Source organism: Narcine bancroftii, chromosome 3, assembly GCF_036971445.1.
Source record: "Narcine bancroftii isolate sNarBan1 chromosome 3, sNarBan1.hap1, whole genome shotgun sequence".
Taxonomy (NCBI): Eukaryota; Metazoa; Chordata; class Chondrichthyes; order Torpediniformes; family Narcinidae; genus Narcine; species Narcine bancroftii.
In genome coordinates this window covers 236,891,684-236,905,162 of record NC_091471.1, presented here as the reverse complement: position 1 = coordinate 236,905,162, position 13,479 = coordinate 236,891,684, and the positions used below count along the sequence as shown (strand labels likewise).

Here is a 13,479-nt window from a genome sequence, read left to right as displayed (position 1 = left end):
CACTGTTTGACCAGCTGAGTTTCTCCAGCATCGTGTTTTTACTTCAACCGCAGTGTCTGCAGACTTCTGTGGTTTTCTTCTTTCTTTTGCCAACCATAACTATTTCTAAAACAATGTCTGTTCTTGTACTCATCCAGTGTCAGGGTTAGGCCCTACATCAATTTCAGGAACACATAATGGGATGGACATTGATTTTTCCTCATTTTAGCTGTCAAGCAGCTTTCTCTTCCATTGCCAATTCCACAACTTTCCCAATGTTAGGCTGTCTGGCCAGAGTTTCTTGGTTACCATCACATTCTTTTCTTGAATAGTGGAATCACAATTTGTGTTTTCCAATCCTTGCGGGTCTCTCCAGAATCCAGGGAATTTTAGTAGAATACAAGCAGCACTTCCTTTGAGACCCACGACTAGGGGCCTTATTAACCTTTTGTCAATTAGTTTGACAAGCACCATTTGTTAGTGATAGAGCTGATTGTAAGTTCTTCCCTCTTGCTGGATCCTGATTATTATTATTGGTCTTTTAACATGAATGCCGACTGAAAATAATTCAGAATCTTGGTCATTTCTCCATTTCTGACTCCTAATTCCCCAGTCATCACCTGAAGACAAATGCTTACTTTGGCCACTTGCTTCCTTTTTGTTTTATATATAGTTGAAATTCTATCAGGTTTTAAAAATATTATTTTGTATACTTGATTTTTAAATTTTCATTTTAGACACTTTTGCTGATTTCTAAAATGTTTTGATATAATCATGAATGACCAATAGGACTGTTCCCTTGTCGAGCCTCTGGGTAGATCTATAAAACATGCTTGAACATTTGTTATTGCCACTTGCATTTACCCTTTAATCTATTTTCTCGGTTTCTTTTGGCCAACTTCACTCTCATGTTATTGCTATTATTTAAATGTAGAACCTTACCTTAGATCCCAGTTGTTCATCCTCAAACCAAATATTGTTGTTCTTTCCTTCCCATGAGATCAAATTCATCCCTCTTACTACTCAATACCAGATTTAGCATGGCTGCCCCCTGGTTGATTCCTGAATGCATTGCTCCAAGAAACCATCTAAATACACTATGGACTTGGGCTTAAAATTGCCCTTGTCAATTTGATCTCTCCTTCAATCTGCCATTTCTGGATGGACTGTTCTCATCAGTGACTTTCTCACATCCATATGAACAGATTCTACTCAAACTGCTGAGCAAATTTCATTCCTTGGCACATCAACAATCTCATCCTTTATTAACAGAGCAACAGCATCTTTTCCTTCCTGCCTGATCCTTCTCAAATGTGAATACTCAGTTCTGATCTTTGATCACATCACCACCCTCTCTCCAAACCGGCCATCACACTTAATTTGTGCCATCAACTTGCCGGTCATTATGACTACTGTATGCATTCAGATAGACAGCTTTAATTTTCAGTCTTACAGAATGAAAACAGGCCCATCCTAAACTTTATCAGTTTATCTACTGTTTACCAATCTGTGCTTCTGTTTGTGCACTCTGCCTCTTGTCAATTCACTCTAGCTTTCCTTACCTCCATTATCCCTACAGTGGTTCCTGCTCAGATACACCTGAGAGCTACAGTTCAAACACTCCCTGCAAATGTCTGGGTTAGTGAAGTAGCCTTGCCCTTCTACATGGAACAGGATGCACATCTCACTCAGCCAGGCTATCCTGCTGTTCCTTAATGTTGCAATTTAGGATTTATAGAGAGGTAAATAGACATCATACTTTCAAATCTCTGCCAGGACTGTGCTTTGTTTTAAAAACTCTCTGGATGGCGGTTTACAACCTTCCATCGCTCAGATGAACTCCTGCTGAATTTCCTTTATTGCAGGTATATCCCTCCTAATGTAGGGAGTGGGGCTCCAAATATAATATTCCAAGTGCAGTCAGGGTACCAAAGGTTATGGGGAGAAGGCAGGGGAAAAGGACTACGGTGGTTCATGATGGAATGGCAGGGCAGACTCGATGGGATGAATGGCCTGTGTCTGCTCCTACATCTTCTGTCTCACCATTCTATTCTTGAACCCAAATTATCCTGCTGTATCTGCATTATTTCAGTAACATGCATTCAAAGACTCGAGGGATAGCAAGATGGGGAAGACGCCTGCTGATATGTCTCCAATAAACCACTCCTCAGTTTATTGGAGACATATCAGCAGGTCTCCAATAAACTGAGACCTCAGATGCAATCATTTCAGGAAAAGCTGACTGATTCATTACTTTGGCTGCATTTAAAATCTCTACCCTTGGGAATTATATTACACTAAATATAATATTCACTTAAGACATGAGAATAATGAATGGTCAGGAGCAGTTGGATGGTGGGAGCAGAGAAATCCATTTCAAGTGTGTTCCACTCCATCAGTAAGTCCACTCTGATCATTTTTTTCTCATGGCAAGCCACATTAGACAATTATCCAGTGCTTGTACTCACATCTTCAGCTTTGCTTCCCTGTTCCTGCAGTGCTCTCTGAAGCTGTTCCACTTGTGACCGTAACTCAGTGATTTGTTGCTGGTTCAACCTGCAACACATTGGTAATAAGTCTGGGTAAGACATTGGTCACATTGAAACAACGCATTGGTAAGGAAGGTGAAAAATAAAGTCTTACATTTACACATTGAAAATGTTGGTAAGTTTTATCACCTCTTGCTTAATTGTACAAGGCATTGGTGAGGCCAAATTTGGAGTACTGTGTACAGTTTTGGTCACCAAATTATAGGAAAGATATAAACAAAATAGAGAGAGTGCAGAGAAGGTTCACGAGAATGTTGACAGGATTTCAAGGTTTGAGTTACAGGGAAAGGTTGTGCAGACTGGGGCTTTTTTCTCTGGAGCGTAGAAGATTGAGAGGGGACTAAGATTTTAAAAGGGACAGACAGAGTAAACGTGGATAGGCTTTTTCAATTAAGAGTGGGGGAGATTCAAACTAGAGGGCATGGTTTAAGATTGAAGGGGGAAAATTATAAGGGGAACACGAGGGGAAATTTCTTTACACAAAGGGTGGTAGGGATGTGGAATGAGCTTCCGACAGACGTGGTCGAGGCGGGATCATTGGTTACTTTTAAGGAAAGACTGGATAGTTACATGGATAGGAAAGGACTGGAGGGGTGCTGGTCAGTGGGACTAGGAGGGTGGGGATTTGTTACGGCATGGACTAGTAGGGCCGAACTGGCCTGTTCTGTGCCGTAAGTGGTTATATGGTTAAGGGAACTGGTCCAATATTAATTATAGCAATCAGCAAGTCAGAACTCTGTTTTGACACAAGGAACATACATATACCATTGAACCATTTGGGAACTCTGCTGCCTTTGTCTCAATTCTTGGCTTCATGAAAATAAAAATATGGGTTTTGAAATTTTACTGCAGCCCCAGCAATCTTTCGGGGAAGAAGTTCCCAGATTGCCAGAATCAGAATTTATTGTCATGAACATGTCACAAAATTTGTTATTTTACAGCAGCGTCACAGAGCAAATAATGGTATAAATTACATTTCAAAAACAAATAAATTATTACAGAAGAAGAGAAAGTGAGGTAGTGTCTGTGGTTCATTGTCCATTCTGATGGCAGAGAGGAAGAAGTTGTTTTTATACCACTGGGTGTTCATCTTCAGGCTCCTTCCTGATGATAGCAGTGAGAAGAGGGCATGGCCTGGGTGGCGGGAGTCCCTGAGGATACATTGCCTCTTGTAGATGTCTTTGATGGAATGAAGGCTGGTGCCCGTGATGGTGAGAGTTCACAATTCTCTATAGTCTTTTCCTATCCTGTGCATTTGCAACTCCCTACCATATAGGGATCCACAGTACACCTGCAGAAATTTGCAAGAGCTTTTGGTGACATACCAAATCTCCTCAAACTCCGAGCAAAGTATAGTCACTGGCTCACCTTCTTTGTAATTGCATCAACGTGGAGGCCCAGGGACAGATCTTCAGAGGTGTTGACACCCAGGAACTTGAAGATCTTACCCTTTCCACTTCCGACCCCTTGAGGACTGGTTTGTTTTCCTGACTTTCCCCTCCTGAAGTCAGTCAGTTTCAACGTTGAGTGCAAGGTAGTTGTTGCGACACCACTCAAACAGCTGATCTATCTCACTCCTGTACACTTCCTCATTGGTGTCTGTGATTTTGCCAACAACCGTGGTGTCCCAGGCTTCTGATACTAGTTCTGTGCCATCTCTCTCTGATTATCATTGACACCAACTACACCTACCTTAGCAAATCCTTTTCTCTTATAAATCTCAATGTGATCACCTTGTAACATTCTGAACTCAAGGGAATAAAAATCACCTTCACATTTCCCGTTAGCCTTCACTTGATGAGGAACTGACGGAACATTAAATCAACAGCTTTACTTAGCTGTAAAATGGAATGTGAGATTTTATTTTCATTATATAAATGGGAGGAACTGGTGATTCACCATCGTAGCAATTCCTTGGATCATAGTTGAGTGCTTTATCAGGACTGATTTTCAATATCCATTTCTTTTAGTCCATTATCTCTCCCAAGTAAAAACATGACTTCTGTTTTGCATTCAACAGTAAAGCTTGAAATTCAAAAACTTTACAAAAGGCAAAAACATAAGAGGATTTTTATGAAATTAATTGTCCCAGGGAAGTTTACTTTACCATCAATAGCTCATGACGTGGAAACCATTCTTACTTTCGGAGCGACAAATATTTTTTTTATTACATGTCCTTATCTCATAAGTTTAAAGCTCGGTTTTTCAAATTGGAATGAGCTCATGAACCCAAAGAAAACACATGGTTTAGGAAGCAACTCAGTCTCAAGGTCTTGTTCAGTCCCTCGAACATCAGAAAGACATTTTCTCCAACCTGTTTTCATTCTCCAGTTTGTGGGTGTGCCGGTTGGCATCATCTAGTACATTCTGGAACTCTGTCAACCGATCATTGTATGTCTCCTCCTGCTGGACACGCAGCATCTTGTTCTCGTGTTGCAGCCGTATGACCTTTTCCCTGAAAGGATTACAACCACATGTTATGACCATGGCACTCCAAACCAGAGAAATACCACGTTGCTTTTTCCAGGACTGAAGAATCAAGTTGTTTGAGCTCCTGCAAAAATCAGGACATTCTGCAAAGGTTTTTTTTTTTTTTTTACAGTCAATTAAAACATTTTGAAATCTCACTAAGCTACCTTTCCCATGACAAATGGGCAAGCTGCGAAGTTACAGAGTTGAAGGTTGAGAAAGATAAGACTACCAAAACTACAGAGAACAAACCAAACTTTGAAAGACCTTGGAACCTGGCTGCAAACCATTCCAACTGATTTAGACTCATTGTTGTCTTTTACTGAAACATAAAATTGAGAATATTTCCAATTTTTTCAAAAAGGCAAATTCCATACTTTGAAAATTGCATTTTACCTTTTTCAGAATATTACAAACCATCATTACATTAGAAGGTGACACAGTTAGCAAAGCAGTTAGCGCAATGCTTTTAAGGCACCAGCGACCGGAGTTTTAATTCTGCGCTTTCTGAAAGGAGTTTGTAGTCCCTGTGTCTGCATAGATTTCCCCCGGGGACTCTGCTTTTCATCCACCGCTCTAAAAATGTACCTGAAGTTTGTGGTACGCTGCAGTTCGAACAAACAAGCACAAACAATGAAAGGCTGTACTATAGGCTTTAATTAGCTTAAAACCTGCACACAGGGTTCTGTCTCCTTTCTGGGTCTGTGTGCTCTGCTCCTGCTCAAGGGCCAGCATGAGCCTTTATATGGTGATTGGCAGGGAATAGGTGGAGCCATTCTCCCAGGTTATCTCCCTGCAGGTACAATGGATTCACTGCAGTAAGCAGTGGAGGAGTGCGGACAGGTGAAGGCAGTCCAGTGGTTGTATCAACTTGTAGGTCAATTGGGTGTCATGGGGTCGTGGGCTGTTACTGTGCTGCATGTTTAAATTTATCATTTAATTTTTTTTAACCTAAACTTAAGTTGTATTCAATAGGAATAATGCAAATTAAGTTGTGATTGCAGAAAAATAAGTGTAAGACACTGCTTTCCTATTCAAACATATGGAACCATAAGGGAGTGCAAGGATAATAGGCAGTGGTGCTGGAGAGGAAGGTATCTATTTAAGGAATAACTCACTGGAGCTCTGCAGGAACCATTTCCGCTGCAAGATTCCCCACTGATAAATCTTCATCAGATACTACAATCAAACACAAAACACACGTCAATATTATATATTTTTCAGGTTTAACATGTTCTTAGCAACAAATTTCTCAAGTACAAAATTAGAAACTTACAGCAACAACATAAACTTGTGCATTTGCTGCAGTGGAAAGTGGTTCAGAATGAACACTGGATTATTTTGTGGAGCAATATTATACATCACATCAGAAGTAAAATACGAAAGTCTGCAGACACTGTGGTTGAAATAAAAACTCAATGCTGGATTATATGATTATAATATGCAGGTGATGTACCCTATATGCTGGCATACAAGACTTTGTACAAGATGACCTTGAACTTTCACCTAAAATGTAGGTTTTGAGCTGTACTCACTGTATAAGACTACCCCAAGTCTTATTGCCCCAACAGTCCTTTACCAACCAGCCCACTGTTAAAATATTTTAAGAGCAAATTACCCAGTAAAGGTTTAAATTTCCGTGGCATATTTTAAAATAAACCACAGTCAGCCCCTTTAACAGGCTGTTTTAAACCTGTACAGAGCTGACGGCAGTCGGACTGGGAGGATAGACCCTGCAGGGGAGCGCTGAGACTTCGTTGTCAAGGTTCGCATTTTATACTCAGCATACGACACCTGGTTTTGGAGTGACATATTAAAGTTCAAGTACCATCTTATATGCCAGCATATAGCGTATTCACTCTGCATTAAGAGTCTTGAGAAGGGAAGAATTTGAAAGACAATTAGAAAAATAATAATGATTTCTATCCATATATTCTGCATCATAAACCAGAGGATTATTTTACAACCAAAAGCAGCAAATTACACAAACTATAAGAAAGAGTACAAGCCAGTGGATGGAGGATGAGAATTACATTTATATTGCTACTTTGGCATCCATTTCAAGATCTCATATGCTTTAAAACCAGTGAAGTACTTTTGAAGTGTAGTCACAGCTGGAAGAAATGCAGCAACCAATTTGTACGACATATTCTGCTGAACAACAGGATGACAACAATTTGAATGCAACTCAATTCCATCCTCCAAACTCACCCAGAATTAGTTCTCCTTAACACGTTGTGTAAAGGTTAAACACCTTGTGTCTTTAATTCTTAATTTTGTGCCTGTCTCTTTAAGACAACTATTGTTTGTAGCGTTACCATAGTGACTATGATGGCATAATATCCACCCAGACTAACGGCTTGCTCATTACTCTACAAAAGGAAGCATGAGCATGAAAAATTTTTTGATGTTTCGCTTTAAAGTTTGTCTATCTCTTTAAAAGCTTTTTAAATCAATTGTATCTTCATATACTTTTTATATTTCTATTATATAGTAAATGCTTTGTTATTCATCGTTATGAAAGTCTTAATGTGAAGCTGTGCAAAATGTTTATCCGTTCGATCAACGAATTAAAACTACATAAAGTAACAGCCAGAGTTTGATTTGTTGGATGAAAGAGATCTAAATTTGGGATTTCGTAGCTCATGTTTTGGAACATGATATTCTGAAACTAGGATATATTAGAATAAGGAAAGTTGTCTATATGTGGTTTTAATCTTTTGTAAACTGAAGCATGCTGGACAGAGGGAGAATAGTACAAAAAGTAATTCATTTTTCTGCTCATTTCCAGCAACACAGTTGATCACTTTGTCTGGTTTCAAAGTCAACATTCTTTTTGGCTGCATTTTTAAAACAGTGCGGTTAAAGTAGCCATGTAAGAATTTCGAATGCAACATAAACAGAACTCTACAGAGTAACCACATCTGAAATAACAACCAGAATTCCATCCCTTCAGCACAGAGATACTGGCAGTAATAGATTACTGGGATATTAATTTACCAGCTTTGCTCAAGAATTTCTGTTGTGCTTGTGCGCATCTCAGCTCTTCATTGGTTTCCCTGAGGCCATCACGTTCTATTATTAGCCGCTGCAAGAACAAAACCACAGATTAGTTTTGATGCTTTGAATTAAATAACTTCCTCTAATTTTCCTTAGCCACCCATCAACAACACCTTCACAGAAACAGTGGACTCACCCCCTATCCATCCATCCATCCCTCCCACTCTCTCTCTCTCTCTCTCTGCAACTTAAAACCAATTTATTTTCTCTTACCTAGTTCTGACAAAGGATCTTGGACCAGAAACATCAACTGCTTCTCTGTCCACAGATCCTGCCTGACCCATTGAACATTTTCAGAGTTTTCTGCTTTATTTGCAGAATAGTTTGCTGATTTACAAAATGGAATATTGCTGTGCAGGAATTTTCCATGTTTTCCTTTATCTCATAGTTGAAGTCGTGTTCAGTGTGATTAGTGTGACTGTAAAGCCAAATCAAATATGAACATTACCAACGATGCTTTCAGCATGGTTCAGCCACTAGAATGGACATTCCATCAACTTTTGCTTTCAAGGACAGTCAAAACTACCATCAGCACTAGTCTTTCATCAACTGCGTCCATCCAAATTCAAGCAGGAAAATTAGCCAAGTGTGGGTCCCACTCAGAAACATTGTCTGGCCATTTCTCTCCATGGATGTTGCTTGACCTACTGAGTCTATCTAGCTTTTCTTTCTTTGCAGAAAATTTGGAATGAAATGGGGCTGCAGTAAATCTAATCAAATGACTTTCCTTACCACAGTAAAGTACAAGTGACCCCAGCGTTATGGAAGGGATTGTGCTCCGAGAAACCAACCTATTTTGTGATTTTCCATAATACACACGGTGTCACCTGTCCATGTGCCAAGAAATGAGAGATAAAGTAGTACAGTACCTCCCCCTGCTGCCACAACCCTGCACGTAAATTACATTAAGAGTGAATTTTATTTCCAATCTTGACTTTCCAGGTAGTAATTTGTAAACTCTGCAAAGATGAAGTTCCTGAATGGCCATAATGCAGGGGCCACCTGTAATCTTTTCCTCCCCAACTGACTGTGAAGAGAACTGTGTTTGGGACACCGATGATCTCAATAATCTGTCAGCCTTCAGGTCTTTTCAGATCTCATGTATGTGATCTTAGCAAAACACCCCAGCCTGACCATTTTTACCTCTGACACCCAGCTCTAACCTTCCTCTCTCCAATACTAACGGGCACGCTGCTTCGACCCTGCTCTGGGCTTACCCCTTTCTCTTTCAGCAATGCATCATGTTTCTCCTGCATGTGCTTGCATTCAAACTGCCACTTTTCGGTTTTCATCAACTCTTCTGTATGCTTGTTGTGCAGTTCATGGACCTTTCCACAAAGGCAGGGTGCAATGGCAAGAGGGAGGGAATTTAAAAAAAAAAAAGTATTATTTCAATTTAATGAGAAACAAACCCAATAATTTTGACCAAGATCTTTTGAGAAAATAGGTCAGACAGTCACCACCCGCACTCAGTGGGCTCCACCTGCAGATCACCTGGAACATCCAAGGACATGCATCTGACAATCAAAGCGAAGAGTGGATCTGGTACTGTCACACACAGAAGTTCCAAGCCACTGGTGAAGGAATTGAGGGCGAGTTCGGTGGGACAAAGTATGTTGTAGGATTGGAGAGGGTCAGAGACAATACAAGAATTCACTCCAGTTACCTGTCTCTTGTAAACCTCCAGCTGGCTGCGTACAGAATTTGCTTTTTTCAGTTCCTCCTCCAGGTCAAAGGTCTTCTGCATGTAGACAGTATTCCTCTCCTCCAGGAGCTTGACTTGTCTTCGCAGGTCTCCCAAGTCCTCTAGCTTCCTCTTGTAGGCTTCCACAGTTGCCTCCAGCTTGCTGACTTTGTCTGAAGAATGCCTGTGAATATAATCAGAATAGCCCTCCATTAAACTTGAGAAAATGACAGGTGCAAGAACACTAGCCCCTATTTGATTAGGGACAAATCTGCACCACTGCCATACAAGTATGACTGTAGAGCAACTTGTGTAACTAATCATCTACTTCAAGGTTTTTACTGCCTCAATGACATCTGGGTTCCACAAACTAGTACAAGTGGACAAAATCCTCATCATCTGCACTGATATCCATTTCCTAGCATCTGGTTCATAAGGCGATCGCAGTAGCAAAATATAGTTATCCTTCTCTCCAAAATAGTTCATTGCATAGATAAATAAACAAACTTGGAGAAATTAAAATCAACTGGCCAATCGCTGGGGTTGACAGAGAATGACAAACACATTTGAACGTTTCCAATGTTAGACACCTCAACAAATTAAATTTTAATGTAGACATATAGCACGATAACAGGCCCTTGAGCCCATGCCACCCTATTACAGCCAATTAACCTACAAACCCTGAAACCCAAGCAGACACCTGGAGAGCTTACAGGCTCCTTAGTCAGCATGGGATTCAAACCCGCGCTGGCGCGGGCGCTGTAATAGCATTGCACTAACCACTATCTAACCGTGCCACCTAGATTTAGATTCACATCAATTGTGCTACAATGTAAGCGCTCCCTAAACAAATGAAATTTTGATATTTAGTACGTTTCCGATTATCCGAAAACCACTTTATCGAGATTCAGTTAACTATGAAAATTTTCTGTGGAGTCATGACATCTCAAAATAAGTTTTTTTTTTAAAAAAACCTGTCATGCTCAAGTGGGACTCTGTCACGCTGTTAGTGCCATTTTGAATCCAATGGTGCTCTTGTGTACTCAAGACAGGAATTAAATTTTATTTCATGATTGAAAAACCTTCCCCTTGTTCTTTGCTGTTGGTTCATACTGATGCTACTGGGCTGGGATCCGAGCGGGGACCTCGTGCTCCCGGGTAGGTTCGGTGACAGTGGTGGGGAGTGTCAGGGATCTGAGGGGGACCTTGGGCACCTGGGCAGGATCAGTGACTAAAGTGGGGAGGTGTTGGGATCAGCGATGGCCAAATCAAGTATTCTGCTGCTTAAAGGCATTTCTCAGATATCCATAAAATGCAGTTAACCGTTACATGTCTGGTCTCAAGCGTTTTGGATAATCAGAAACATATTGTATACAATTATGCTGGTCCAGAACTTTCTGCCTTGCCTTAAAATATCCATTTCATCTTTGAGAGATTGAGATTCCTCGGCCAGACTGGTGAGCTCATCATTCCTGTGCTGTAGTTCAAGCACTTCCTTCTCCATCTCCTCGCACCGAATACGAAAGTCATCTTTGATAGTTTCCAATCTGGTTAAAACAGGATGCCCTTTGAAATTATTGATTTGTTTCCAGGTAAAGGCTACAAACAAATTGCTCTCAATACTTATCAGCTTTATATTAAAGAGAAGTTTTAAAATCAACATTTTAAAATGTTCCTCATTTTGGCTGCAGGATGTAATGGTGCAGACCTGCGGAGGGCGGGAAGCCAAGTTTCAGTGCTCCATAGGGGGTCCAACCACCCAGTATAAGCTGTCAGCTCTGTAGAGGCTTTAAACAGCCTGTTAAAGGAGCCGACAGTGGTTTATTTAAAAATCCTGTGACCATGGTGTCTAGCCCAAGATGGCAGCCCCCATGATTGGTAGGGATTGTAGACTCTGGGGAAGTGGAGGACTGACTTAGGGCACCAGAAAAATGGAGAAACCACCCTCTGTTTGAGGAGAAGCAGAGGAGATGACCAATGGAACAGTGACCTTTGGGGGTGGACCAGTGAGGGGTTTTGACTGAGACTGAACACACAGACAGCGTACTGTTGGCCTCGAGGCGAGGAACCCATATAGGACGTGCGATTGAAGGACTCGCACCAGGCTGTGGACTGCTGGAGACTAGCTCGTGACTGACTGGAGAGAGTACCAGGTATTGAAATTGAGATGCGAGGGAGTGCCGGAGGCTAAGCCATGGACATTCAGTGACTCTGGGGAGACTCTTCTTTGCTCCTCTTTCTATAGCTGTAAGAGGTACAGGGCAATTTTTGCTGTTTGTGAGTCTTTGTCTGCCTAATGGTAGACAAAAGGAAATTTCGTGTCGTATCACATTTGTTGTTTTACTCCATGACAACAAAATCTTGAATCTTTAAGGAAAACCGCCATCTGTATCGGAGATGTAGTTTGTCTGAATGTACTCAACAGATCAGACGCTATTGTAACAAAGAGAAAGGTACCTATAGTTCTCCTCTTGGAGCACCTCGAGCTGGCTCTGCAGCATCAGGAGTTTCTTGTTGGTGACACTGGCCGAATCCTCGAGGGAGTCAGACCGACTCATCCGCTCACGCAGCACTTTGTTCTCAGCCAGCAGGCTATTCTTTTCATCCAGAAGAGTTGCAACCTGTGAAAAAAGGCTGCAGTCAAGCTGCTGAATGGGACGAGTGCCAGTAAAATCCACTGGGAATCTACATCATCTTCCAAAATGGTCTCAACAACTTGACAAGTAACCAATGTAACTGCCTCCTAGATCAGCATCAAAATCGCTTCTTCATATCAAATTTTAAAATCAGGTGAAGCATAAAAAGTGCCAAAGTTTTTCCCAACAGAGAGTACATTTTGTGCAAACAAAAGGTATCAATTCAATATCTGCATCTATTTACAGATTTGAATGTTCTAAATTAGTTACATCTGCAATGATCTTTGTAAATAAAAGTTCACATCGTGTTTGTCACTAATGAAATAATCCCTTCATTTTTTCCCATAATTCCCTATGTAGATGATGACAAAACTGTTCCGGCCATGCCTCTTCCTCACTCTTCTCCCTCCGTCTCAATGTACTCTGTGAATCTAGTCTAGGATAACTGCGTAATCGTTGAGAGGCTGTGTTTTTGTCATGTGTACTGAGACAGTGAATGCCTTAGTTTTGTGTCATCTGGTATCCTTAAAAAAGTTGCCATTCTCTTGCATCCTTTACTTTCTGTTCTAAATACATTAATTTATTATTTTAAATATGAAGTAATTTTGAGCAATAGCACAATAACATGAGCAGCGACAACAGGATTGTGATTTTTAACTTTAAAAATGCAAATCTTAATAAGCCACAAACAATTTCTTCCATGATGGTGCTTATATCTCTTAATGCAAACTTTTAATTGAAGCCAACTTTGACTCCTGCCAACGTTGAGCATAATTAGCTGGGAAGAGCGAGCTCACTGATTTCTCTGAACTTTGACTCCTGAATCAGAACCTGAGCAACTTTGCAATCAGGAATTTTTCTTTCTGAGTCTTTCCTTTTATTTTCTTATGTTCTGTTTACAAATTATTTGCATTATATTATGCTTTCTTGATAATTGGTTTAGAGATTAATACACTGCTTAGTGTTGTAATAATAATGAAAGGTCCAGAGACCCTGTCTCAAAGGCCACTATGCTGGATCCTCTAATAAAATGGAGGGGGTTTGTGCTATTCAGCCGTTTGAACCAATGCAATTATTTAATATGGTTAGTTCACCAATCCAT

General features: G+C 40.6%; 1 protein-coding gene across 3 annotated transcripts in view; it reads right to left on the bottom strand.

The window, feature by feature from the left end:
• The window catches only part of hook2 (hook microtubule-tethering protein 2), a 56,059-nt gene that overhangs the window by 18,308 nt on the left and 24,272 nt on the right, over nt 1-13,479 (bottom strand). For all 3 annotated transcript variants that reach the window (XM_069927141.1, XM_069927140.1, XM_069927142.1), the window contains 8 exons: nt 12,199-12,362; nt 11,148-11,288; nt 9,724-9,925; nt 9,275-9,385; nt 7,998-8,085; nt 6,116-6,176; nt 4,843-4,983; nt 2,448-2,535 (listed from right to left, as the gene is read on the bottom strand). In XM_069927141.1, coding sequence (XP_069783242.1) covers nt 2,448-2,535; nt 4,843-4,983; nt 6,116-6,176; nt 7,998-8,085; nt 9,275-9,385; nt 9,724-9,925; nt 11,148-11,288; nt 12,199-12,362 — 996 coding nt within the window. The remainder of the gene's footprint in view (nt 1-2,447; nt 2,536-4,842; nt 4,984-6,115; nt 6,177-7,997; nt 8,086-9,274; nt 9,386-9,723; nt 9,926-11,147; nt 11,289-12,198; nt 12,363-13,479) is intronic.